This window comes from Panthera uncia (assembly GCF_023721935.1).
Source record: "Panthera uncia isolate 11264 chromosome C1 unlocalized genomic scaffold, Puncia_PCG_1.0 HiC_scaffold_4, whole genome shotgun sequence".
In the NCBI taxonomy this organism is placed as follows: Eukaryota; Metazoa; Chordata; class Mammalia; order Carnivora; family Felidae; genus Panthera; species Panthera uncia.
In genome coordinates, this window is record NW_026057585.1 from 79,905,344 (window position 1) to 79,932,700 (window position 27,357).

Consider the following 27,357-nt stretch of genomic DNA (forward strand, 5'->3'; position numbering starts at 1 on the left):
CCAGGTGCAGGTACAGTTTATTCTTCACAACAGAGAAATACAAAGAGCAGAGGGTTTGGAATTCTTTGTCTCTCGCCCCATGTAGTGTCTTCCCCCACACTGGATTTTTATTTTGCTCCCCACCCCTTCTCTTAAATAGAATGCAAACCTGTTTCCTGAAGCATCGAGGGGCACCTGCCCTCACCTCCCTGCCACCAAGATGCAGACTGAGAAGCCGACAGACTGTTTTCTCTTTTTTAATAAGGTAACTAGTTCTAAATATGGTGGCCTGGAGGTCCCATAGAAAAAAGCAAATGGGGTGTTAACAGTATGTATGACAGCGTATTTACAGGGTAGTAACATGCGGACAAAAAGCTACAATACTGAGTATCCGACGACGCAAGTCAAACAAAGGGGTGGGGGCTGGGGCAGAGAACCCCATGGGAAAAAAAACCCCAGGAAACGTTAAACTGGTAAATCAATGGCGAGTTAAGGCTTAAAAAGTGTATAAAAATAACACAGTTAATATTCAAAACGGAACTCCAGATACAGAATATATAGATGAGTTTCTGTCTAGTTTTTTTTTTTTTTTTTTCCCCGGGGGATGAAGGGGGGCTTCTCCGGGCTCTGTACATAGTTCCTATATACATGGACACGCATGGCTTTCAGATCGGGGTGTGTCTGTGGGGGCTGAGGGCAGGGTCTGCTCCTGGGACCCTCCTCCCCGAGGATCCCTTCCCTGCCGAGGGGCCTAGGGCCTGGACTGGGGATTCCCCCCTTCATGACAGGGAAGACACATAACCCCTCCCTGGGCACTGCCCCATCTGGAGGAAATTCTGGAGGGGGGGGGTCCTAAGCCTAGGCCCACTCCCTCCCCACCCCCCTGCCCACAGTCTGGGATGGTGGGAGAGGTAGCCAATAGGTTTCCTGGGCAGCACCGAGGTAGACTGGGGTGGTCTTCAGGGCAGTGGAGGGCCAGGTCTTACCCAGCCCACCCTCACCCCATTTCCCTGGGCCTGTGCCCAGCCCAGCCCAACGTTGCACCCTTTGGTCCTGCGGATCTCCCAGCCCCTCTCCTGTTTTGCCTCCTGAAGCCTGGGCAGCCCCAGGAGCTGCCTCATCCCTCTGCTCAGTAATGCCCAGGGTGTAGCCCGAGAGGTTGGAGCTGGGCACCTAGGGGTGAGTGGCTCACTCCAGATGCTTCCTGTCCCCTCCCACCTGGGGGGGGGGTCCCCTTTGCAGTCCAGAAACCCAGGCCTGAGCCCTCCCTCAAGACCTGAGGCTGTGGCAAGAGAAGGTCCCACGCTGCCCTCTGGTTCTCTGTGTCCATCTGTCCGATTCTTTTAATTTCTCGGTCTTAGCAGCACCAACTTCTTGGCCAATAAATATCTTTTTTGTTATTTCCAAAACAAACTTAAAAACAAAAACAGTGAAGCAAGTGGAGGGTGGGGAACAAAAAGAAACCCAACAGAGAGGTTCAAAGTGCTCTGAGATCGTCTTTGGATGCCACCAAAACAGTCCAGAATCTTGCAGTTGGCCTGGCCGCCCCCGGAGCTGGACCGGGCAGGGCTTCTGCAGCCCAGGCTTTCTGGAAGGTCAGGAAGGTCATGAGAGAGCTCGGCTGTTCCTGGAGGGCCCCTGGAGGAAGCTGGGGCCTGGTGCTGCCTGGGTCTGTGTCTGCCAGTGGGCAGGGTGGGGCGGCGCCTTGGGTCGGCTCAGATGAGGGAAATTCGCACCGGGATGCCGGGGGACTCCGTCCTCTGGGGCGAGTGATGGCTCACCAGGTGCTCCACCACCGTGTGTTTGGACATGTGCTTCATCAGGTAGGTCTCCTGTGGGCAGGGGTGAGATTCAGAACATGCAACCCTTAGCAAGACACGCAGGGGAGGCTGCAGTTCCCACAAGTGGCCACGGGAGGGCTCCGTGGTAGGTGGGCCAGCTGGTGGCGAGCAGCCCGGCTCTAGGCCATCAGGTGGGCAGTGAGCATCGGTTCTAGCGATGATGCTGCATTGCCGCCACGCGTGGGTGCTGGCCCATTTACCAGACTGTGAGCCCACAGCATGCCAGCTGGAGAGCTGGCACGCACCAGGCTCGTCCCTCGGAAGTGCCCACCTGGACCTCCTGAGGGCCAGGCCAACTGGCTGCACCTCAGCCTGCCTGGGGGATCGAGCACAGCCGCCCCCATCTGGCCGGTGCTCCAGCGAGGGAGAAGCAGGAGGCCTTGGTCTGAGCTGGGTCCTGCCACCTCGTAGCAGTGGAACCTCAGATACGTCATCTCGTATGCCCAAGCCTCCTCTTGAAGGAACCACCTCAAAGGGTCGCTATGGCAGATAGAGCTCCCAGCACGCGGTAAGGGTCAAGGGGACTGTTCCTCCCCCAGTCTCTACTCTGGATTCCAGGCAGTGGTGGGAGCCCTGGCCTCTGCAACCCCACCCCCCCCACGCAATCCTCCCTTGGGAAGAAGCCGGACCTGATAGGACCGGTGACTTGGAGAAGCACAAACTGGGCATGCTCGGCTCGTCCCCTGACTGTCCCCACGGCTCTGCCGAGTCTGACCTGAGGCACCCACAACTGGGCGCGTGAGGGGACCCACGGGCTCACCTGCAGGCCCGGAGGCCCTCACACTCAGGTGGAAGGAAGTGGGAATACCTGGTGAGCCACCACTCGCCCCACAGGACAGTCCCCCGGTCTCAAACATCACCTTGCTCAGAATCAGTCATGTAGAGGAAGCCCTCAAATGCAGTGGCAACAGGCTATCAAACACCACCAGAGGGAAAGCCTCAGCAGCACGCAAACTAGGAAACTACTCTTCAGTGAATACACTGCAAAGAAAAAAACGACCCGGGTGGGGGCAGGGGCACAGGGTGGGGATCAACAGACTAAAAGATATATTGACAGGGTACAATGTAGGGATCTTCCTTGGATCTTGATTACAAAATCAGATTGGAAGTAAACAAAATGCTGGCCTAATTCAGGAGACAGAAAATGTGAACGCTGACCGGGTAGCTGATGGTACCAAGGACTTAAGGGAATTGTAAAGATACCGTGGACATGTTAAAAAAGAGGAGTCCTGATGTTTAGAGACAGAGTGAAAATTTTCAGATGAAACAACATAATGCCTACAGAGACATTATAGGGACAGAAAATAGGGATATGGATGAGCCAAGATTGGTTGATGTTTCTGGGGGCTAATGGGAACGTGGGGGTTCACTCTTCTAAAATGTTTCTTTTATGTATTAAAGTAGTTTAAAATTCAATCCATTAAAATGTTTTTTGGGTTTTTTTCCTTTAAAGGTTTGTCACTGGGGCGCCTGGGTGGCTCAGTCGGTTAAGCGTCCAACTCTTGATCTCGGCTCAGGTCATGATCTCACGCTTCATGAATTTGAGCCCCGAGTCAGGCTCTGTGCTGACAGCACGGAGCCTGCTAAGGATTCTCTCTCTCTCTCCCTCCCTCTCTCTCTCTCTCTCTGTCTCTGCCCCTCCCCTGCTCGCTTGCATGTGCATTCTCACGCGCTCTCTCTCTCGCTCTCAAAAAAATAAAATAAACATTAAAAAAAAAAAAAAAAAAAGATGTCAGGGTACCTGACTAGCCCAGTCAGTAAAGCATGTGACTCTTGATCTCAGGGTCCTGAGTTCAAGCCCCGCATTGGGCATGGAGCCTACTTAAAAAAATATCATGCCAACTATACTTTACTTAAAAATAAATTTAAAATAAAGGTAATTATTCTTGTTCTAGAGAGTCCAGTCAGGCCCAGTTCTAGAGAGTCCAGTCACCGCAAGACAGGTGAGCTGGGACACCCCCGCTGCCCTCAGAATTCAGACAGACTCCATCTAGAATCTCAGTCATGGACGCCTGTGGTCCCTCCCCTGGGAGCAGATGTGAGGAGGTGGGTGTCCAGAACTTGAGGCCGACGCCAGCTGACGGTCAGCCGGCTGAGTGGGGCTCCTAGGTCTCTGGGGTGCCCTGCCTCTCCCCTTGGGGCCCTTTCCCTGCAGGTTCTGCCCTCTGTCTTTCAACTCTCCTCTGCCCTTTGAACTCCAGGGAGGGAGCAGTGTCATGAACCCAGTGCTCAGCAACCACAGGCCTGGCTGGCACCTGCCATACTCCTCACCACCCGACGTGTGCCCCCTCCAGTCAGTGACCTCTCAAAAATATCCTCCCGGACAGTCCCCTCCCCCCAGTGGCTTCCCATTCTACCTGGCAAATATCCAAACTCCCTAACAAGGCCCCACAGCCCCGTGTGACCTAATCCTCTTTTAGTTCCTGGAAACTGCCACGCTTGTTCCACCTCAGGGTGTGCTCCTGCTTCGAAGTTTCTCACCCTCCTTACCCTTCAAGGCTTCATTGAAATATTACCCCCTCCCCTGGCCTACCCAGACCTACGTCCCTTTCCCAATTCTGTTCTAGCCTCCCTGCTGCTTTATCAACCTATGTTTCCTTCAGACCAGTGGTTCTCAGGCGGAGGTGACTTCACCGCCTGCCCCGGGACACTTGGCAACGTCTGGCATTTTGGGTTGTCACAGCCTGGGGAGGGACAGCTAGTGCACAGAGGCCAAGGATGTATCTAACATCCTACAATGCACCAAACAGTCCCCGAGCACAAAGGTACCCTGCCCAAATGTTAACATGCACCGAGGATGAGAAACCCTGCTTACAGCAGTTACCATAATTTGTCATTCCATATTTATTTGTTGGTTACTTGTTTAATATCTGTCTCCAGCAGTAGAGTCCAATCTCCCTGGGGGCAGAGAATATGTCTGTTCGATTCATCCTGACTCCCAATAGCCTGGCACAAGTGTTCAGTAAACACTGAGAGAATAAATCATTGTATTAGCGGATGTTTATTAGGCACTGGCTCTGCTGGCCAACAGCCCTGTGAGTTGAGAACTGTTACCTCGTCATTTTACCGATAAGGAAATTGAGGCTCAGTGATCTCTGTCTGGATTTGCATGGGGGTCTATTAACCAGAATATCTGATTAGCTGGAGACGCACACACACTCAGGTGATTTGCCCAGCCTCCCTCTTCTTGCTGAAAGGCCCTTGCTTAGGGAAATTCCCACCCAGGGACAGAGGGTTGGATGAGATGACCTTTCTGGTACTGCTCAGGCCTTTCCTGAAATGATGAAGCTCTGGGCCGAGCCACTGCGCCCTCTCGTGGCCACGATGGGGGTTGTAGCTTGCCCAGCGGGGAAGGCCCTTCCCCGGCTCTGGCTCTGGAGAGCAGGGTGCCTGGCCCCCCACCACTGCCTTCAGTGTTCCGGGGCCTGGAGGAAACCAGGCAGCTACAGGCCGCCAAGAGGCTGGAGGCTCGGCCCAGGGCAGCCAGAAACAGAACTGGGGAGCCGAAACCCTGGCTCTGCCACTCATCGTGATCTCGGGGAGTCGCTTCCCCTCTCTGGGCCTCGGTTTCCTTGTCTGCAAAGTGGGGAGAATCAAGATGGCTGAGGCCACGGGAGAGGAAGAGGTCCCCCGAGGACCCCAGGCACTCACCGAGGTGTAGGCCCGCCCGCACATGCTGCAGCAGTAGGCCTTGGCGTGCTTGATGGCGTGGGCGGAGAGGTGGATCTGCAGGGACGCGGAGTCCGAGTAGGCCCGGTAGCAGTTGGGACACTTGTAGGGCTTGTCCTTGTTGTGCTGGCGCTGGTGAGACTGTGGGGAGCACAGAGGGGTCAGGGGCCAGCTGGGGCTCCCCCCAGCCCCACCCCGGCTTGGGCTCCCTTTGCAGGGGGCCAGGCAGGCAAGGGGCAGGCGGGCACTCACCTGGAGGTTGGAGAGCTGAGTGAAAGCCTTTTCGCAGCCAGGATGTGGGCACTTGTAGGGTCTGTCGCCTGTGTGGATTCTGCAATGGGCAGTGAGGTGGAGTCCCTGACAGATACCGTGGGCCGGCTCCGGCCCCCCAGGCCCTTGGATGGCCTGCACCATATATCTGACTCCCAAGCCGCCCTGTCTCCACTCCATACACTCCCCAGAGAGCCCCAGGCAAGAGCCGGGGACTTCACAGGTACCCCCTTCTCCTTCCTCCTCTGGCCTCCCATTGCCGGTCTGTAACCAGAGCCCTCCTGCTCCCCACAGCTCCCTGCTGAACCCCGCCTACCGCCAGCGCCCACTCAGAGACCCGGCCCAGCCCCCCAGCCTCAGGGACCCGCGTTGACTGCTTTCTGCCCCTCTCTTCTTAAAAACCCACCTACAGACCACCACTGAAAGAACACAGATCCACAGCTTTGCCAGGAACGTGCCTGTCCACTCTGCCTCTTGCCTTCAGAAGGAAATGTCTCTGACTGGCCCCCGACTTCTGTCCCCTGCCCTGTCCCCACATCAGATTCATGTCTGGGATGGCTACCTGGTCACCCCCAGCTACCGAGAGAATGCAGGACGGGGAGGCCCGGCAGTTCAGCCCTCTCTGTCCTTCCTGTGAACCCTCTGTCCCCTCCCACTCCTGGGTTCTCATCCTGGCTGCACCAGCTACTAGCTGGGCGACCCTGGGAAAAATCACTGAGCCTCGATTTCCTCATCTGCAAAATGAGCATAAAAATATGACCTCACTTCACTTTGTGAAGATTACGTTAGATAATAGGTGTTAAGGGGTTTGGCCAAGTGTTGGCACAAAGTCCACATTCAGTCAACACTTGCCAGTATTACCATCATTCATTCATTCATTCATTCATTCACTCAACATTCATTACGCTGGGTAGCTCTGTGCCAGGGACCACGCTTGGTACTTAGAATGAACAAAACAGACAAAAAAACCACTGCCTCATGGAAACAAACAACAAACATGAAATAAGTAAGTAAATCCCACATAGAAGGTAATAAGTGCTGTGAGAAGACAGAGAATAAGGTGGGGGGGAGCACGGATGCCGGGGGGGTGCAGATTCAGTTTTAAACACGAGGTCAGGGTGGGCCTCACTGAGCAGGTGACTCCAGAGTGATGACTCAAAGGTGGACGGCTGGATTTTCTGTTCAGGTCAGTGGTGCTGCTCGTGCCTGCCTGACAGCCCAGGGGGGCCCAGGTGAGGACGGAGGTGGGCCCGGACAGGTGCGCAGACGCCCCAGAGCCCCATCTTCCGTGCAAGCCCTCCGCCATCAGCCTGAGCTTGTCTTCAGTCACCTGTTCTGGCAAATCCTCTCCGCCAAGTAGGTGGGCCGTAAAATGCTGGCCGTCCTGAACGCTGTTTGCCTAATTTGCCACCAAGCATCAAGGGAAGGGAGAACCCAGCCCTGGCCACACAGTGTCCCTAATGCCCCAGGCCACCTCACCGAGGCGGCTTGCTCTGCCCATCAACTCATCAAACAAACTAAGGTCCCTGTCCCAGCAGGCCCCATGCTGGATAGGCTTGAATAAACAACATCCCCCGCCATCAGGAAGACATTGGCTGCCCACCGTGAACACGGGAAGAGTCCAGATTCCTTAGTGTGTCATTCAAGGCCCTTCATCGTGTGCTCTGGCCTCACCTCCCTGCTCCTATGCACCCTACATCCTGGTCCAAGATCCATTTCTCACCCGGCAACCTTGTCTGACTAATGATTCTGCCCACCAAACCTGTGATCCGGATGCATCCTCAGTACAGGGGCCACTCCCCTCCCTCCCCTCCCCGCCCACCATCTCCTCTACGCAACAGGGAGGAGGGCAAGCACAGGGCCCAGGCTCAGATGCCAAGGCCAGAGCCAGTTCACAGGCTGCACAGAAACCTGCCAAGTGGAGCTGGTTGGCCCGATTTTGAGAACCCCATTCTACCTGCACATTTCTGGGTGTCATGTATCTGGAGACATCATTCCAACCATGGCACCCTGTCCCTACAATGGAAGGACCTTAAGGGCCATCTGGACTGACACAACCCCTCCGTTCCATCCTCCCCTCACCCCCTCCGGGGCTGGGGAATTCATTCAGTTGGGGTCAGGTGGCAGAGGGGACTAAGGGACCCCAGGGCATGTGCTGATTTTGTCTTAACCCCTCCAGGGCTCACCCCAGAGTCCTTGCCTCCCACCGCTCCTCTCCCCCGCCCCCAGCCTCTGGCCCCACCAGCCTCCCCGACTCCACTAGACTCCAAGCTCCTCCCTTTATCCAGGCTGCCCCCTCTTCCGGGCACACTCTTCCCCAGCTAATACCCGGTGAAAACCCACACTCCTGTTCTCAGCGTAAAAGCCCCCGATTGGGCGGCCTTCCCTGAGCCCCCACACCAGGCCTGGGCCCTGCAGCCCACCCCCAAGCAATGTGTATTTTGTCACTGCCTAGTCACTGTTTCCTGGGCTGCCTCCTGAGGGCAAGGGCTCCCCTGGTCTTGTTCACCAGCATCACCCCAGGGCCCAGCCAAGAGGACCCTGTACATAGGCAGGGACTGAATCAAAGAGGGTTTTCTCTCTGATGTCGGTCACTGGCAACAGTGATATGCTCAACATAGCCAATGACGTCCATCCTCAGATATAGGATGCAAGTATTTGTTGACTGACTGCACCCTCCAAAGGTCCTTCCTCAGGGCCCCAGCCAAGCCCTCTGGAGTGGGAAAGCCCCCTGTGGCCTCCCAGTCCCAGTACCACAGCTGCCTGGCCTCCTCCCTGGACTCCCAGCAGCAGCCTCTCCCTTCCTGGCCTCCACCACAGCAGCAGCACAGAGATCTGACCTCGTCATGGCCCTGCCTGGCGACCTCCACTGTCTCCCCCTTTTCCAGGACAGAGTCCAAACCCTGTGACCCAGCATTCAAGGCCTTGGTTTCCAAAGCCTCCCCTCCACCACTGCTCTCCCTGGCAGGGAGTCTTTCCGACTTTCCAGTGAGCTACGCACATGAAGACACCGCCCCCCCCCCCCCCCCCCCCCCCAGCAAGCATCTGAACCTGTGCTCATGCTGCCGCCCCTGCCGGGAACACCTCCCCCGACTCCACCCCTGCTCAGTTCCAACATCAGACTCCTGTCTCCGCAGGGCATCTTCTCTGTAGGGGAGCACCCAGCCCGCTCCCCACATGTGCTCACATGTGCGGACCACAGGCAGCGCAGGGGGGCCGAGCTGAAATCAGTGCCCCTGGACCGCCGCAGCCCCCCACCCTGGGGCCCCGAAGACTCGCCCTGCGGTAGCTGGCACCTCCACCCATAGGAGCTTCTTCCGCAGCCCCTTCCTCCCTGTGACGCACGGGCTCCTGGGGGATCTGGGCTCAAATCTCACTTCTGCCTCCTCGTAGCACAGTGACCTTGGGCAAGTGACTTTGCCTCCCTCAACCCAGTTTCCTCAGTCCAAAAATGGCGATAATAATACGGATTGTAATGACCATAAGGATTCAGTGACTTCTTCAAAGGGTGTTCATGAGATACTTTCTATTTAAGATAAACAAGTTATACAGACCAACAAGGAGAATTTATTCAATGTTTAAATAAAATTATGGACAATTCATCAGTTCTCATTTTTTCTTTTATTTCCCAGGTAATAAATTACACTGAACGACTTCAGCCGGGTGAATGCTTTGGAACTAACACAACGGTAGGGTCAGCACAAGTTAACCTTCCTTGAGATGACTCACTCTCTGTGCCACTTTTCAGATTCACTACCTCTTCTTTAGAAACACAGCTTCACACTACAGGAGGACTTCGTATGGAAACACCCGCCTCAGGGCCAGGCACACGGGCGTCCTGGACACAGACTAGTTGTGGGTAGAATTTGACTACCGTTACGATCATCAGACTCGAGAAAAACGGAATGACGCCTACCCCTGCCACCAGTATGCCTACCCCGGCACACGCACACAAACGTCACATAGCTGAGAAAACAAATGCAAACCGGTCTGCAGCCTGAATAGACAAACACATCCGGTCACTCGAGCCTCTTCCTAGACCTCACCTACCCACTCACAAAACGGGTGCGATCCCCGACTTTTGCCTTGTAAGGCTGCAGGTACATGACCTCGCACTCGTGCTAACTACTGTCGCAGGTGTGACAGATGCCATTTTTCTACGCTGACCAGACTCTCTGCAAAGTTCTGCTGACTTTCTTTTGAAATACATGTGGTTTTTATTATTTATGGGGCCACCCCTGAACTCTGGACTTCTGGAACACTCTGCCAGCTACCTGTGTTTCCTTACTTGTTTTGTCTTCCTTTCATGGAAGAGAGCCCCACCAAAGTGCTTCAGCACATCGAAACTACGTTGCCCCCCAGAATGCTTCCAGGCACATCTTTCTCCATAACCAGAGTCATCTTGCTCAACCTGTTTCTAACTTTATTTCTATTACGTAACCAGGGCTGGTTCAGCCTTGGACGTGACCTTCTTTTATTCCCCTCATTACTGGCATCACCCTTGGAAGATGGATTTGATTATGTGCCTTGACTGTCTGGTTTTCTACGGAGGGGCAAAAAGCAGGAAAGAGTCTCTGTGGAACGGCAGGAAACAAGGAACCTGGAATCTGGTTGCTTCTTTGTGTTTAGCTTTTTGTTTGTTTGTTTGCCTAATGGATTCTGGAACTTGTATTCGGGACACCCACCTCTTTGTCACTGGGTGAGGACACATCGGTTTAATTATATGTGTCACTGTCTAATGACTAACAATTTGTCTCTAATGTTAATAGGACCCTCTTCTATTGCTTGTTTGGTTTCCCACCATTATGCACTCAAATCACTCGAGGAAAAAAAAATGTGTGTCCTTGGGAATGGAGAGCAATCCCTGGATAAGGAACATCAGCAAAATCCCCTCCTTCAAAGGCCTGTGAAATTTTTGTTGCTTTTTTGGTCACGGTCTTGATGAGTATTTTAAAACAAAGGTTTACTTCTGAAAAAACTAGGATTCCTCCTAATTATCACTACTTGCTACTGTGTTTCTTTTTTTTTTTCTAAGTTTATTTTTGAGAGAGAGAGAGAGAGAGACAAAGCATGAGTGGGGGAGGGGCAGAGAGAGAGGGAGACACAGAATGTGAAGCAGGCTCCAGGCTCTGAGCTGTCAGCACAGAGCCTGATGCGGGGCTCCAACTCACAAACCGTGAGATCATGACCTGAGTTGAAGTCAGACGCCCAACCTACTGAGCCATTCAGGCGTCCCATTTAAAAAAAATTGTTTTTTGAATGTTTATTGATTTTTTAGAGGGAGAGACAGAGCGTGAGCAGGGGAGGAGCAGAGAGAAAGAGAGACACAGAATCCGAAGCAGGCTCCAGGCTCTGAGCTATCAGCACAGAGCCTGAACCGGGGCTCAAACTCACAGACCGCGAGATCATGACCTGGGCTGAAGTCAGACGCTCAACCGATTGAGCCACCCAGGTGCCCCATTACTACCAAACCAATGCTCATACCTTACCTAGGCTGCCCACCTTGTGCCCTAGCCTTCTCGAATCCAGGCCCCCAATCAGAATAATGTTATCAAAGTATCTTTTACACCCAAACGCTCTTGGACTTTCCAGATGGCCACCAGCCAACACCAAAGAGTTCCTTCTTTGCTTTACTAAAAGAGGGGATGCTCCAAATGATTGAGCGTTTTGTATTTTCTGTATTTTTAATTAGCCAAACACTAGAGCGAGGGCTGTCCTATGAAGATACTACTGTAAGGCAGCTGGCAAATCAAAAGAAGAGATGGCCAATCTCCCTGCATTAATTTCATATTTTATGTGCATATATACATACAGAAAATGTATTATACACTTATATTCATTTTATATGTATGATAATATGTAACTTATACGATTATACAGTATATCATACAGAATTATATATGCTATATAATATAAATATATACATTTGGGCACTTTTTAAAATGGAGACCAAAAAACAATAACTTATTTTCACGTACAATAAAAATAAAAAAGACATGTCCTTATGAGCACCAGGTGTTATATGTAAGTGACGAATCACTAGGTTCTAATCCTGAAAACAATACTCCACTGTATGTTAACCACTTGAAAAAAAAAAAAAGATTTTGTTCTACATTTAACTATACTTACCAATTAGTGACAGTTATAACACGTCTTATGAGATAAATTAAAAGAGTCTGAAGATGGGTCAGTGCCCTTGCTGCCTAAAATCTGTTCTTAATCTTAAATATTGATCATGCAATATATCGTAATAAAAGACTACACTCTCCTCCACTCTGACATTGTTGATTGTTACAATAAATGGACCAGAGTCATTTGGTCTCAGCAACAGATCTGAGGTCCCCCTCACACCTGCCAAAAGACCTCTGCTTCAGGTCTGAAGTTGAGTCTTCTGAAGAAGACATCAAGAGATTATGGGCTCAGTAGAGGACTACAGCACACGCACTTAGTTCTTTATGCTCCAGAGAACAGATGAATGGGCACAGCTTCCAAACGGACACCATCACCTCAAGCAGACACTGTGTGAGGCCAAGCCAGGGTCCCAGAGTCTTCACTCCAGAAGCAGGCAAGTTGGCAAAGCAGACTAACCACCCGAGATCAGCAGAACAGGAATTATGACTTTGGACGGAATGAAAGTGATTTAGTTGGGGTTAATTTCTATTTCCTAAAGGGCATATGAGAAAACCCATTTCTTCTTTGATCTACCTCTAATCCTCAATTTAAGCTATCTTTGAACAAGGAATAAAATACTCAGACCGGGGTGTCTGGGTGGCTCAGTCAGTTAAACGACCGACTTCAGCTTGGGTCACGATCTCACGGTTTTTGAGTTCAAGCCCCACGTCGGGCTCTGTGCAGATAGCTCAGAACCTGGAGCCTGCTTTGGATTGTGTCTCCCTCTCTCTCTGCCCTTCCCCCACTCACACTCTGTTTCCTTCTCTCTCTCAAAAATAAATAAATATCAAAAAAAAAACAAAAAACCTGCTCCGACCAACTGCCAACAATTTGAGACCATTTGCTCTTCGTGACCATTAGTTTGGTAAATAGGGCCAGTAAGAATCTGTCCTCCTTCCCAACAGGATATAATTGGGTAAATCAAATTTGTAACCACCACCATGCCAGAAATGTCACATTTGAAGACAAATTTCATTTAATTATAGTATTAGATTACTATAAGCCTGATAGTAAAACACAAGGACTGTCCTTCACACGTGGGAATGTGGACTCCCTAAGGCTCCAGGAAACTGGACCAGATCTGCTCCCTGGCTTATGGAACCCCAGCCTTCAAGGTTACACATGAAGTTACTCCTGCCAGCCCGAAACGCCAACGCACTGGGTTGGGGGGGGGGTGTCTCCAAAAACAAGGTACCCTTTCCATCACAGGCTGTACAGGCACAACCCAACAGGTGAACTGGATCCTTCTAGGTTACTGATCTTAAATAATATCATGAGGAATTTTTTCCACACACAGATTAAAAGGAGGACCCAGGGGTTTTGTGAAATCTGATGGAAGTTAGCTCTCAAACCTTAGTATCGTATGCTCTAACCAGCAGGACTTTCTTTCTTCATCAATACCTCGTTACTCGTGCCTGTGTCCAGAAAACTGGCCAAACTTTAAAAAATAAAGTAATGACAAAAAATCAGAAACCTGCGGAGAGAAAGTTCTGTGGTCAGATCCTTATGCCTCAGGAGGCTCAGGACCGGGAGAAACCACGGATGCTTTGTCCTACTGGCACTCTGCCATTTGTTTCTTACCATCAAACCTACACATTATGCCTCCGAGTCCAAGGAACAGACAAAGCACTCTGTGCCCCACGATAAAGCACACAAACGCAATGGATGTGTATGAATAAATCACAAAAAGAACAACAATTTTTAAGAACCTAAAAATAAAAACTAGGGTCTCTCTGTCTAGCATCAGTCCTCAAAAGAGAAAACATCTGAGCACTTCCTGCAAGTTACAAGCTCCACACAAAAACATTACCCCTGACTTTTACAAAGCAGATAGCGGCCAACCCATAGCAATGCTCACAGATGCTATCACCAGGGGAGAGAAAACCTCTGTGTTTCTTCCCCTCTGAAGAGATGAACTGCAATCTTGGTAACCTTTGGTTTGTTTCTCTAAACACCTATGGTGTTTTTATTTGGCGGGTGGATAGTCAGTCTTTCTGATGTCTGTACTCCCCTGCAAAAACTGGTCTTTCCTGAAAGCATTTGTATTTCTGAATCTCTCTCTGACATGCTCGACTAGACTGTACGCCTATAAGGACAGGGAGTTTTGTCTGTTTTGTTCATTGCTGCGCTCCCAGAACCTAGAATCATGTCTGTCTTATGGTAGAGGCTCTGCAAATACTTGTCAAATGGATGAATCACATGACCTATAAAAGCTAGTTCTATTTATTCCACAAATATTAAACAAATGCCCAGATGCTTATTATGTGCCACACACAGGGGATATGGGGATGGAGGGGACCAAGCCCTTGCCTTCAAGAGCCATCAATATATTTGGAAGTTGGGAAAAGAAGCCGGCAAGGACGAGACAGCCTATCACTACCGTGATGGGGATGCGTAGGGCCTGTCGGGGCGTGGGGAGGCTGGACTGAGAGATGGCTAGGAGAGGCCAGAGAAAAAGGATAAAGATGGGGGAGGGTGTTTCAGGCAAAGGACATAGCAGATGAGACACGGTGGGAAGGGTGGCATAGTAGTGACAGCAGAAGCCAGTGAGGTCCACAGAGGTCATATCACCAAAGGCTTCAAATGCCAAGTAAAGGAGTTTGGTCTTGACCCTCGGGGCAGTGGGCACCTAGAGAAGGTCCTTGCCCCTCCTGCACCAGGTCCATGCACCCGGCGCAGGTGCTGAGCTGAAATCGGCTGCAGGGGGTGCAGCACCAGGCGGGCCACTCACCTGGTGTGCTGCTGGAGGTGGGAGAGCTGTCGGAAGGACTTATCACAGTAGGAGCAGTGGTAGGGCTTGACGCCCAGGTGGATGCGCAGGTGCTGGGCCAGGTAGGAGGCGTTGGCAAAGGACTTGGAGCAGTGCGGGCACTTGTGGGGCTTGGCCTCGGTGTGTGACTTGGAGTGAATTTGCATCTCAGACTTGGTGAAAAAGGTCAGCGGGCACACCTTACACCTGTGGGGTAAGAGGCACGTTCACACCTGGGAAGACGGCCGCCGCCACCGCCACCACCCCCGCCCCGCCCCTGCCCCCTACCAGTAAGCTCAGGGCACCTTCCACAGCACCCAGACCTTGCACCTGGGCACAGAGCTTCCTTGTGAGGAGCCCAGGGGTACAGGCTCCCAGCCTGGACACCCTCCAATCTGGAGGCAAAGGCTCTTCCCCCAGGGGCCCATTCCCAGCAGTGGGGGAAACGGTTTCCATTTCCCAGGGAAGACAGGCCTGGCAATCCTGGGGAAGGTGTGCCCGGGGCCACATGCCCTAACTTTGGGAGTAAGAAGTCCTCCCAGCTGCACATCAGAATTATCTGGGGAGCTTTCAAGAGGGGCTCACTGGCCCTCTGCATGTCCGCCCTCTAACCAATTATATCAAAATTTCTGGAGGTGCTGCCCTGGGATTGGCATTTTCTGAGTGCTCCCCAGATGATTCCAACTTGAGGGTCGAGAGCTTGAAGGGAGGAAGAACAGGACTCCCACGACACCAGGTTGTGGTGAGGTTGGCCTCTGGCAACCCTGCATATGCATGGGGGGATAGCCCCAGCCTGCCTGTGAATGGGCTGTGGGTGGGGCTCACCAGGAGACCCCGCTCCTCTGGACCTGGCCCCTACCCTCAGCCTCTGCAGTCCCTCTTTCCAGCCCCAGCTGCCGGGCTCCTAGGGCAGCCCTTGGTGTGAGCCTCCACCCCACGCCCACGTGGACCCCCTCCCGCCAAGACCCCCACCTGTATGTCTTGCCCTCCTTGGCAGTCTCGCCCGAGGCCAGGATGGGGTAGGGGACTACGAGGACGGGCGGCCCCCCTGGGTTCTCCGCCTTGATCTTTTTGCGGCCACGCTCGGACTTGGGGGGGCCAAGCAGGCCATGGCCCTGGATTGTCTTGATGGAGTCCAGGAGGGGGGGGCTGGTGATCCCTGAGATGAGGGTGGGGGACGAGGCGATGAGGCGGCTCTGGCTGGTGGTGGTGGGCGTGGACGGGGTGCTGGTCCCCGTGCCTGCACTCGACTCGGACGTGCTCACAGCCGGGGTCCGGGAGGAGAGCCCCAGACCTGTGGAAGACATGGGGTGGGGGCAGCTGCAGAGGCCTTTCTAAGCACCCCCACTTCCCTTCGTAAATCACCCCAGGGGGAACTAAATGAGAGGCTGTGTGTGTGTGTGTAGGATGCCTTAGATACCTAAGGACTAAACTGGGTTGGTAACAGGCACTTTGGAAATACTTCAAACTGCAGAAAAAAAACAAGCACACAGATGTTCACTACTGTGTTATGTGCAATAGCAAAAAGCTAGAGGAACTGAAATGTGTAACATTAGGGAAGGGGTCAATAAATTGTGATCAGTTTTCTCTACTGAACATTAAGTGTCCATTAAAAAGGGGGTTATTATGGGGCGCCTGGGTGGCTCAGTCGGTTGAGCGTCCGACTTTGGCTCAGGTCATGATCTCGCGGTCTATGAGTTCAAGCCCTGTGTCGGGCTCTGTGCTGACAGCTCGGAGCCTGAAGCCTGCTTCGGATTCTGTGTCTCCCTCTCTCTCTACCCCTCCCCCGCTCAAGCTCTGTCTCTCTGTCAAAAATAAATAAACATTAAAAATAAATAAGTAAAAATAAAAAGAGGTTATGTTTGTAAAACAAAATATACACACAAAACAAACAACAAAATGGCCTACGTATGCACAGAAAAAGTAAGTAGGAGAAGATGTACCAAAAGTGATGTGGATAATGCAATTAGGAGTAATTTTTAAAATGTGTTTTGTTTTGTTTTATTTTGTTTTTTTTACTTAGCTATACTTTGATTCTTTGACAATGAACTTTTTAAGAAACTTCTGTGATATATATATAGGAGCGCCTGGCTGGCTTAGTTGGAGGAGTGTGCAACTCTTGATCTTGGGGTTGTGGGTTTGAGCCCCACACTGGGTGTAGAGATTACTTAAAAAAAAAAAAAAAAAAAAACTTTAAAAAAGGGAAAAGGAAAAAAATAAAATAAACTTTTGTTAATAAAAGTTATTCTTTTAAATTTTTTTTTTCAACGTTTTTTATTTATTTTTGGGACAGAGAGAGACATAGCATGAACGGGGGAGGGTCAGAGAGAGAGGGAGACACAGAATCGGAAACAGGCTCCAGGCTCCGAGCCATCAGCCCAGAGCCCGACGCGGGGCTCGAACTCACGGACCGCGAGATCGTGACCTGGCTGAAGTCGGACGCTTAACCGACTGCGCCACCCAGGCGCCCCAAAAGTTATTCTTTTAAAAAGGAGGGGACTACAGGGGCGCCTGGGTGGCTCAGTCGGTTGAGCATCCGACTTCAGCTCAGGTCATGATCTCAAGGTTTGTGAGTTCGAGCCCCAGCATCGGGCTCTGTGCTGGCTGTTCAGAGCCTGGAGCCTGCTTGGGATGTTGTGTCTCCCTCTCTCTCTGCCCCTCTCCCGCTTGCACTTTGTCACTCTGTCTTTCTCTCTCAAAAATAAATAAACACTGAAAAAAAGGGGGAGGGGGACTAGAAACATTACAATACCAGGTTAAACAGACAAAAGATGAAAATGGTATCTATTGCATGACTAAAACATTGCTTCTTTTGAAAAGAAACCAGGAGCACCTGGGTGGCTCAGTCAGTTAAGTGTCTGACTTTGGCTCAGGTTATGATCTCACGGTTTGTGAGTTCAAGCCCTAAGTCGGGCTCTGCGCTGATAGCTCAGAGACTAGAGCCTGCTTCGGATTCTGTCTCTCCCTCTCTTTCTGCCCCTCTCCTGCTTGTGTGCATGCTCTCTTTCTGTCTCTCAAAAATAAAGACTTTTAAAAAATAAAAAATTTAAGAAATAAAAAAGAAACCAAAAATCTACGCATTGAAAAAGGTAAGCTCCAGAGATGGACACATGTTTGTGTCACCCACTGGCAGTGGAAGGATACATCTATCACCCTCAGTGGAGGGCTGTTTGGCACAAGCCATTGATGTGTCAATGTACCCAACTTTTTAAAAAAAAAGTTTAACATTTATTCATTTTTTGAGAGACAGAGAGAGACACAGCTTGCATGGGGGAGGGGCAGAGAGAGAGGGAGACACAGAATGTGAAGCAGGCTCCAGGCTCTGAGCGGTCAGCACAGAGCCCGACGCGGGGCTTGAACTCACAAACCGTGAGATCATGACCTGAGCCAAAGTCGGACGCTTAACTGACTGAGCCACCAAGGCGCCCCTAATGTGCACAACTCCTAGAAATTGCCCGCAAGGAAATATTTGCCCATGAGCACAAATGTCTGTGTACAGGGACCTTCCATATAAAATTCTGCTCAGACAAAACTGGACACAACCTGTTTGTCCTCAGCAGGGGCTGTGTAAAGAGATGTGGTCCATCCTCACTGTGAAGGACTGGGCAGCCACAAAAACAAGAAAGACGCTGTGCAGTGACGGAGAGAGAAGCCCGAATGTGCCGTTGTCAGGTGAAAAAGCAAATCATAGACAGTATGAACCCATCTGTTTAAAGGCACACACGCCTAAACCTCATATGTATGTAATAGACAATACATATGTGTGTGTAAATGTACAGGAAGAGATCTGAGAAGACGCATCCAACTCAATTTGTGTATAAAAGATGGCTCACTCTAGGGAGGAAGAATACTTTTCTGGCAAAAGGACATTTCCATACTTTATCTAGCTGCTTCTATATTACTTGATTTTTTTACCTGGTGAATTCATCCATTTTTTACATCTGTGATTAAAGGATAAAACAAAATAAATTATAGAGAAAACATATGAAAATGCCAACAGTAGTAGGACTAGGGCTAATTTTTTCTCCTTTCAGGTTGTCTGCGAGTTCTCAATTTTCTGCAAGGACTATGCGTTACCTTTATAATTAAAAAAAAGCATTAAATATGCTTATGATAGAATGCTTATGACAGCAAGTTAAAGTCATGGGTACAGCCCTACTACAAGCTCAGCAAAATACGCACACATATTAAAAAATAAACAAAAAAGATGGAAAAGGAAGGAAATGAACCAAAGGGCTCTCTAAGCGGCTGGGTTAGGAGCTGGGATTATGAGTGGTTTTTTTCCCTTAGTTTTTCTTTTTTCCAAATTTCTTTTAATATGCTTATATTACTTTTTTAATATTACTTTTATAATGAGAAAAATAAATTTAATAAAGTCATAATAAGGGGGGAATGCGCAGAGTGTCACTGGGGCCTCAGGGAGGCTCACTGGGCCCCATAATTCCTGGGCGTCTGAGAGGAGGGGGGAATGAGGAGAGAGGCACCCGGCCGTTGGTAGGGGTGAGCCAGCGGAGGAACAAAGGCCTGGCTGCTGTGGCCTCCAGAGAAAGCCTGTCCACCAGGCTCTGAGGTAGGCATCAGGCAGACCCAGCCCCGTGACAATGCCTCAGGATGCCCCCAGCACCCCAGTCCCAACCCACTCAACACTGAGCTCACCTCTTTCCCCCACCCCCTCCGGTGATCCCACTTCCCTGGCGGTGCCTGGGATGCCCCCTCACTTCTCCCTGCTCCTCACCCCTATGTCCAGTCTAGCATCGAGTCCTGTCCATTTCCCTCAACGTGTCTCAGATCTGTCCCCTTCTCTCCATCCCCACTGTCACTGCCTGGTCCAGGCCACCGCCCTCTCCTATAGATCTCCCTGCCTCCTTCCCTCTCACCAAGCCAGTCCCTACCTTGCAGCCAGACTCGGCTTTCCAACCCAACTCTGAGCATCTCCCTCCCCTACTTATAAATCTTTCACGGCTCCCCACTGACGGAGGGTAAAGTCCCAACTGCAGGGGTGGCCCACAAGGCCCTTCACATCTGGTCGGCTTCCTCTCTAGTGTCAGCAGGACCAGCTAGAGCCAATGGACTCTAGAACCCACATGGGCTCTGAGGACCCATACCGCCTGTGTCTGCCTCCTACCGACTGTGCAACTCTGGCTCACTTTCCTCATCCGTTAAATGGAGAGGTTAGGGTGCACACGAAAGTGCTTAGAAGTCAAAAATGGTCGACTGTTCAACCTAATACTAGCACTACCCACCTCACAGGACTGCTGGGAGTAATAAAGGCACACTGCTAGCTATACGCAGGTGCTCAACTGGAGTCAGCTGCCATATTGTGAGTGTAGTCATTGTGATGTATCATCAGCATCTGGCCCTTCCACCCATCCTACGCTTGCTTTCTACACACACACCCGCGTAGCACGTGTGGTTCCCTCTTCCTGCTTCGCTTCCCTCATCAACAGCCAACCTTTCCCGGCACATAAACCCTTCCCCCTCACCTACAGTGGGTCTGGTCAAGGTTCTTCTCCGGATTCCCTAAGTTCCTTGGCACTGACCCGCCCCCGTCCTGTCAATGTCACGCGTAGGGTGGGGTGGGTGAAGGCTGGGGCGGGGAGGGGAGGGTTGTCCTCCCAGGCTGGCCGGGGCCTGGGAAAGGCGGGCTCCCTCAGCCCCGCCCCGTCCTCGCCGGCCCCGCCCACTCCCGGCCCGCCGTACCTGTGACGGTGCTGGTGGCCGGCCGCGCGTGCAGCGCCACGTCGGGCTGCGGCACGGCCTGCGGGTGCAGCCCCGGCACCTGCTGCAGCTTGGGCAGCGACATGACGGCTTGGCTGCTCTCGGCCGGCGCCGGCGGCACCAGCAGCGGCTGCTGCGACGAAGCCGACGTGGGCGGCAGGTGAGGCGGCCGGATCTTCTCCGCCATCAGCTGCTCCTTGATCTTGTTAATCAGGACCAGGTTGTCCAGCTGCGGGCGGGAGAGGAGAGGCACTGAGGGGGTTGGGCCGCGCCGGGCCCCTTCCCCGGGCCGCGGTCCCCCGCGAGCCGCGAGCCCTGAGCCCGGAGCCCCGTGGGCCGGGCCGAAGCCCGGGGCAAAGCAGAGCAGCTCCAAGAGGGGGAGGGCGGCCGGAGGGCGACGCTCGCTCAGTCTTACCTGGCTGGGCATGGTGGGAGGAGGGGGCCAGAAGTAGGGGTTGTTAAATCGAGGCTCGGCCATCCTGCGGGGAGAGAGCGACTGTCACAGGGACCCTCCCCAGCCGCCTGGGGCGAGCTCCCGTCAGCTATACCCACTCAAGTCTGGCCCCACGTCTGGGACCCCCACCTCTGCAGGACCCTCACCCTGCAGCAGGGCAGGCCCCTTACCAGGCCCGGGCAACCACGTCTCCAGGCTGAGAAGTCAGGAATTCAGTGTCTCCCTCCGTGGGCCCCAGAGGGCAAAAGTCAGAGACAGGCCAGCTGTGCTCCCAGGTCCCCCATCACCCCGATGCCCACAAACCGATCCCCATTCCCCAGAAGGGCCTGAAGCTGCAGAGCCCCCCGTGAACCCATGGATTGATTCCCACCCCACCCGACAGAGACACACTGGGGAGTCTTGGGGCAACTTCGTAAATGGCCACAGAACGGAGGCAAGCGCCCAACCCTGATCCCTGCCCTTCTGACCCCTGCCCCTTTGAGTGCAGACAGCCTCATCGGAACATGGGGGGCATCCTGGGTCATCAGATACAGCCTTTCTGAAGGGCAATTTGGCAAGATGGTTTACAGAGACCCACAGGATTACTGCCCTTTGACCCAGGAAATTGTACCTCTGGAAAATTATCTTCAAGAAGCAAGCACGGGCACGTGCAACACTTTACCTACAAGGACGTGTCCGCACACTGTGCTTAAGGAGGGGCTTGAGGAGGCTGGCGGCTAGGGCAGTTGGGGGCTCTTCAGTAGAAGTATGTGACAGCCTATCTGGTGGCCCTCACTTCTGGCAATTTCCTTGGCAGGCTGTGCAATTAGGCCTTTCACCCAGAGCAGTGTGAAGGATGGGCCTTCAGAGCTATCTTACTCTTCCAGAGGGTTCAAGTCTTCCTGCAACCCTAGAGTAAGTCAAGAAGTGACTTACAGGGACCGTGCTGAATGGAGTTTTCCATTAGGCCTTACTCCCTATCCAAATTCTCTTATTTATCTTGCTCCTACAGTAATTACTAACTAAATACCTACTGGTATTGCTGTTTAAATGACTGTTTGACCGTCAAGGCCAAAACGAAATGCCTTCCACCTCATCTCCTGGTCTTAGAAGCCTGAGGAGCCCCTACCAGAATGGCAGGCAGAGGGGTTTAGGAGAAAATTCTCAATACAATCTAATCTCAACACTTTAAGAAAGATCTTTTACATAAATTATCCTTGTAATCTTTACTTGAGAAATAGGCACGGGAGGTATTATTACCCCATTTTATAGGTGAAGAAACTGAGGCTTGGAGAGAGGGGAAGGGACCTGTCCAAGACCACAGGCTAGGGTACCAGAGTCAAACTAGAAAGTGGATTTGCTCAAGCCCTTTCCTCTGGGGAGTTCGCTTTGCAACCCCCCAGTCCTTGGTTGAGCAAATCTCATATGCAAGTGGCCTACACAGAACAACCTTTGCCCTTTCACTCCCAGCCTGGGGGCTGGGTAGGGTCTGAGCCTGGCCAGGCGGAAGGTCATAGTACCCTCCTCTGGGGTGGCTGGGTCGGCCCCTGCCCTCTAAGGGCCCTCCTGCTCCCTCTATCCGCAGACACCAAGCTGCCCCTTCCCTCCCAGCCCAGAACAAGACGCACTTCCTGCCTGGAGTTCTCCCTGACTGTTCCAGATCCCTTTCTCAGAAAGACCTCAACACAAGAACAGTGAGGAGGCTGCCATTTACCAAGTGTCTACCCTGTGCCAGGCCCACTGACACTGAAAGGCAGGTACTCTCATCATCCCCATCTTACAACTGAAACAAAGTTCAGAGAGGTGGAGTGACTTAGTCAAGGTCACACAGCAAGTAAGTAGAGCTGAGATTCCCCCTCTAATCTGCCTGACTCCAAAGTCCAGCTGATTAGTCCCTTAGCTGTTCAAGGGAAAGACAAGGCATCCTGACTGCAGGCTTGTGAATATGCCCTGTCTTAGGATACAATGCGCACAGCTCGGGGGCAGGCACCCACACATCCAGAAGCTGTCCCTCCCAGCTGTCGTCCACCAGGGAAAACGTGAAGGGAACTGAGCTGAAGAGCCTGGGAGAGGAGGCTCCAGGCTGGGGCGGGGGAAGGGGAGCCGAGAACTGGATACACCTGTCTCACTCATCTCAGCATCCCCAGCAGCCAGGCCTAGAGGTGACCAACAACAGGAGTTGTATGACGGAATGAATACATAAAGGAATAATAATCAGAACTCAAGACAGCCACATACAGTTCGACGGTTGACAAAGCTCTTCTGTACCCACAGGCCTTCTCCTCAGAGCCCAAGGAAGCAGGGAATAGTCTCATCCCCATTTCACAGAGGGAAGCACTTTGCTCCAGGCCACAAGGACGGAGGCAGCACTGCACCGCCAGGTTGGGCACTGGCTCTCAGAGCCTCAGTTCTCCTCATCTGTGAAATGGGGTGAAGCAGGCTGCTCTGCCTCATTCCTGCCCTGCCCCACCCCGGCCCAGGGCTCTGCCTACCGCACCAGCTGTTCCTTGGCATTTCCTCCTTCTCTTCAGCTCAATGCCAAGTTCAGGTTTCCCAAAGCCCCTCCCTGGCTAGGGAGGTATGGGGAAGAAGGTGGCTGGCCTAGGGTCCCATGGCTGGAATAGAGCAACCTCTCTGCTACTTGTCTGGCTCCTGGCCAGGCAGGGATGGCCCCTCGCCCTGGCTTGGCACAGGCCCACAGAAGGGACGGGTCTGACCTGGGCCACTTAATCTGATCCCCGCAGTCTCTTCCTAATTTCTCCTCATCCTCCTCTGGCTGGTCTTAAGTAATTTAGTGATTCAGTCTGTGACCCTTGCCCTGGTGTATACCTACTGTGTGTCAGATGCAGGGAAGGCAGGCAGGGGGGGGGGGCATTTGCTGAGCTCCTACTGAGTGTCAGGAACACTGCTAGGAGCACTTCAGGAGTAGCTCGTGTGAGCCTCCCAGAAAGCCTGTGAGGTGGGTATTCACCTCTGCAACCCTGGGACCTACATGACATGGCAGGCCGTCGCAAGAGGCGAGTGGGGAGGGTGGCTACGGCTGGGCTAAGGCGCTCAGACCTTGTCTTAAGGGAGGGGTTTTAAGCAGGAGCAAGACTGGTCAGGTGTGTGTTTACAATAGGTGGACAGCAGAAAGGCCTTCCCAGCAGGGGCCACAGCTTGAGCAGAGGCATGGAGGTCTGAAAGGTCAAGGCAGGTTCGGGTCCATGAGCAGCCACCTTCAGGCACCAAAAAGAGAGCTGGAGAGGGGAGGTAGTGGGGGTACGGAGTGCCCACTGGGGCTGGGCTGGGATGCTGGCAGGGAGAAGGCATCAAGGGAGTGTGCTGGGCTGGGGAAGCAACAGAGCTAAGGGGCCTGAGGTCAGAGGGCGCAGCCTGAGGGCCGGGGCAGGGGAGAGGAGATGGGGGCAGGGGCAGAGGAGCCAGGTGGGCTGCGGCTGAGCATTCCCGTGGGGACAGGCAGAAGAGACACTGCTGGTGGTCGGACAGGACGTGCACACCGGGCTTCAAGCCCCAGAGAGAAGCCCAGACTGTGCTGTGAGCCGTGAAACACCGAGCCCTGACCCTTACAGCGGGCCAAGCACACTGTCACTTCATTTTTCTGGCTCTAAAAGGTGAAGAAAGTTGGATGGGTGGATGAATGAAACACCTAGAGCTGCTTCTGTCAACAGCATCCTGATGGCAGCCGGCCCATCTATCCATCCATCTGTCCATCCATTTGTTCTGGATACGTTCTCTGGGCCACACCGGGACCAGCGCTGGGGATCCTGAGGCAAACGGGAGAGTCCTGCCATCCGGGAGCCCCAAGCTAAGTGGAGGAAGCAGACATGTGACCCCTCAAGCGTCTACCAAAGAGAACTCTCACCTGAGACCGGCTACATGCCACCGAGGACCTTCACGTGGTCCAGGCTGACCTTTCATGGCCTCACGCTGCCTCAGCCCTCTGTGAAGCTCTGTGTGCTGTGACCCTGGGCTCCTCATCTCAGCGTCTCTCACAGCTCCCACCCGCAGGCCAGGCTTTTCTCTCCCGCCCACCTCGTCCCTGGGTGGCCCATCCACTCTAGGATTTGAAAACCCAGCCAAGCCCCAAGTCTGCACCCCCAGACCAAGCCTGCCTCTGGAGCTCCGGGCCCACCTTCCAACTACCACCCTTTTGCTGTCTCGTGGGCTGAGAGACTTGGTCTTCCCCTAGGACATGTACCCCCGTAGCCATCCCCGACCACCCAGATGCTCCTGCCACAGACACACACGGGTCCCCGACACGTCCCTGCCCTCCCCTCCCAGCTCAGATCCACCACAAGCCGCATCCACGGGACTGCATTTCCAAATTCTCCCTCAAATCCACCCACTCCTCTCCCCGAGTCCTAGCTACGATCACCTCACCTGGACCAGGGAACAGCCTGCTTTGTTTAGAGCCCAATGTACCTGGATTCAAATCTCGGCTCCAACTCACCGGCTGTGTGATCTTGGGCAAAGCACTTGCTCCTGCCCCTCAAGTGAGGGATGAGCAGCCCAGAGCCAGGGACCTCACCCAGGATGGAAAAAAGGATCAGGGAGGACTTCCCAGTGGAGGTGATGCCTGCTTTGGGTCTTAAAGGATAAGTGGGAGTTAGCCAGGCAACAAAGGAGTGGGGAGCATTCCCGGCGGAAGCAGCAGCCTGGGCACACCCCCAGAGGTGAGAAGCAGGAGCGCTGTGTGAGGAGAGCTGAGCATTCCAGCGAGGACTGGGAGAGGGGGGAGGAGGCTGGAGCAGCAGTCAGGACCTGACCTAGAAGGTCGATTCCTGAATCCTAGGCCTGGAGTCTGGACTCGGAGCAGTGGGTGACGGGGCAGAATCTGTGGTCTAGAGAGACCCCTCTGACCGCTGCGTGCGGAAGGGACTGGAGAGGCCAGGAGAGGGGCAGCAGGAGGACACCCGTCAGGAGGCCCCTGGAGAATGGAATGGAAGTGAGAGGCATGGGCCGAGCTGGGCCAGGGAGGAGAGTGACCGAGGAGGCCTGGCTATTTGGTTGGAGCTGGAGGCCAAGGAAGCATGCAGGTCGCCCCCCACCACGTGGCCCAGGAGGCCCTCCGGACACCCACGCAGACAAACATGGTCACAGGAACATGCAGACAGCACCAAACTCGGACACACATGACAGACACAGACCTGTAGTCCCACACACGGACAGATGGGGACACAGAGCAGGAACCCACAGCTGCCAAGACAGGTGGGTGCTGTTACAGGAAGGGGAGTGCACACGGCCCCCAGGGGAGATCCAGGGGGAGGCAGTGAGGGCACTTGAAGTTGGGATGAACACAATTCCTTAATCCCCGCCCGCAAAGAACAAACCCCTCATTGACAGATTTCAACCTGGAGTCACAGGTTCCTTACCTAGAGTGTCCTTTCCCACTTGGTGAACTTCTACTCATCCTTCAAGACCCAGCTCAAGTGTTCCCTCTTCTACGGAGCTTTCCCTGAACCCCCAGTCAGTCACTTCCTCTGTGTTCCCAACAGCACCTTGTATATGGGAATAACAATAACAATAACAATAATAATAAAATGGCAGCTACTATTGATTTCAACACCTACTACGTGCCAGGCACTGTGCTGAGTGTGTCATATGCATCATGGCACTGAATCTTCCCAATGATCCTGTGAGATGTGCATTTAACAGAAGAGGAAACTGCAGCTCAGAGAGGTTGACCAACCTCCCCAAAGTCACACAGCTAGCAAGTAATCGAGTTAGGACACCACCCAGGTCTGGTCCAGCACTCCAGTGCCGATTGGTATGCTTATCTGTTTCCCTGGGTGACTTCCCTGCCAGACCACGAGCTCTTCACAGGTATAACTAGTGCTCATTCATCTTTGCCATTCCAGCACCTAGCCCAGAGTGGTCTCAGAAACTCTTTGTAGAATGAAAAAACACAATAATATTGACTACCTTTTCTTGAGCACTTACAGTGGGCCAGGAACTGTGTCAGGGCATTTTTACAGCCATTATTTTACTGGGGCAATAGACCCATGATACAGATGAGGAAACTGAAGTCCAGAGAGTGTGCCTGAGGTCACAGAGCCAAGTCTAAATTTAAAACCAGATCTGTCCATGACCGTTTCCCAGGAAGGTGGCCCCTGAGGCCAGCCTTGTAAGCTCCACAAAGGGGCACTGAAGAAGGGGTACACCAGGTGGCTGGGGTGGTCCAGGTACAGACAAACAGACACAATGCAGACAGGCAGCCCAGGGTGGCATGTGACTAGCCTTGCCCGCTGCAGGACAGCAGGGTGCGGTTAAACAACCCTGTCCCACCCCCATCCCCAAACCATCCCACAGGCATCAAAAACTGAGATCTGCCCAGACCCCATGGCCACAGAGGAACGAGCTCCCAACAAAGCAAATGGGAGAGAGCAGGACCCAAAACGGTCCGGACACTATGATTACAAGGAGGCAAAAATAAAAACCTGCGTCAGAAAAAGCAAGCTGCAGGGAACCACACCCAGAGGGAGGGCTGGGAGAGGTGGCTGGAGCTGATCTGGTTTTTGTCTTTG

The 27,357-nt window shown here is 52.9% G+C and overlaps 1 protein-coding gene across 1 annotated transcript; it reads right to left on the minus strand.

The window, feature by feature from the left end:
* Positions 1-26,991, minus strand: ZNF362 (zinc finger protein 362). The gene is made up of 8 exons (XM_049617543.1): positions 26,206-26,991; positions 20,813-20,876; positions 20,380-20,626; positions 15,652-15,973; positions 14,662-14,886; positions 5,742-5,820; positions 5,472-5,630; positions 1-1,811 (listed from the first exon to the last, which is right to left on the minus strand). The coding sequence occupies exons 1-8, from the start codon at positions 26,241-26,243 to the stop codon at positions 1,695-1,697; spliced, it is 1,251 nt and encodes a 416-aa protein (XP_049473500.1). The 5' UTR covers positions 26,244-26,991; the 3' UTR covers positions 1-1,694.
* Positions 26,992-27,357: the final 366 nt, after the last annotated feature.

What these genes read in the sequence shown, in the direction of transcription:
- ZNF362 (XM_049617543.1), bottom strand. Translation starts at nt 26,243, where the DNA reads ATGAGTAGAAGTTCACCAAGTGGGAAAGGACACTCTAG. An exon ending in CTCCCACCATGCCCAGCCAG is followed by an intron (nt 20,627 to 20,812) that starts GTAAGACTGAGC and finishes TCCCGCCCGCAG; the next exon opens with CTGGACAACCTGGTCCTGAT. An exon ending in GCGGGCGGGCCTACACCTCG is followed by an intron (nt 1,812 to 5,471) that starts GTGAGTGCCTGG and finishes CCCTGCCCACAG; the next exon opens with GAGACCTACCTGATGAAGCA.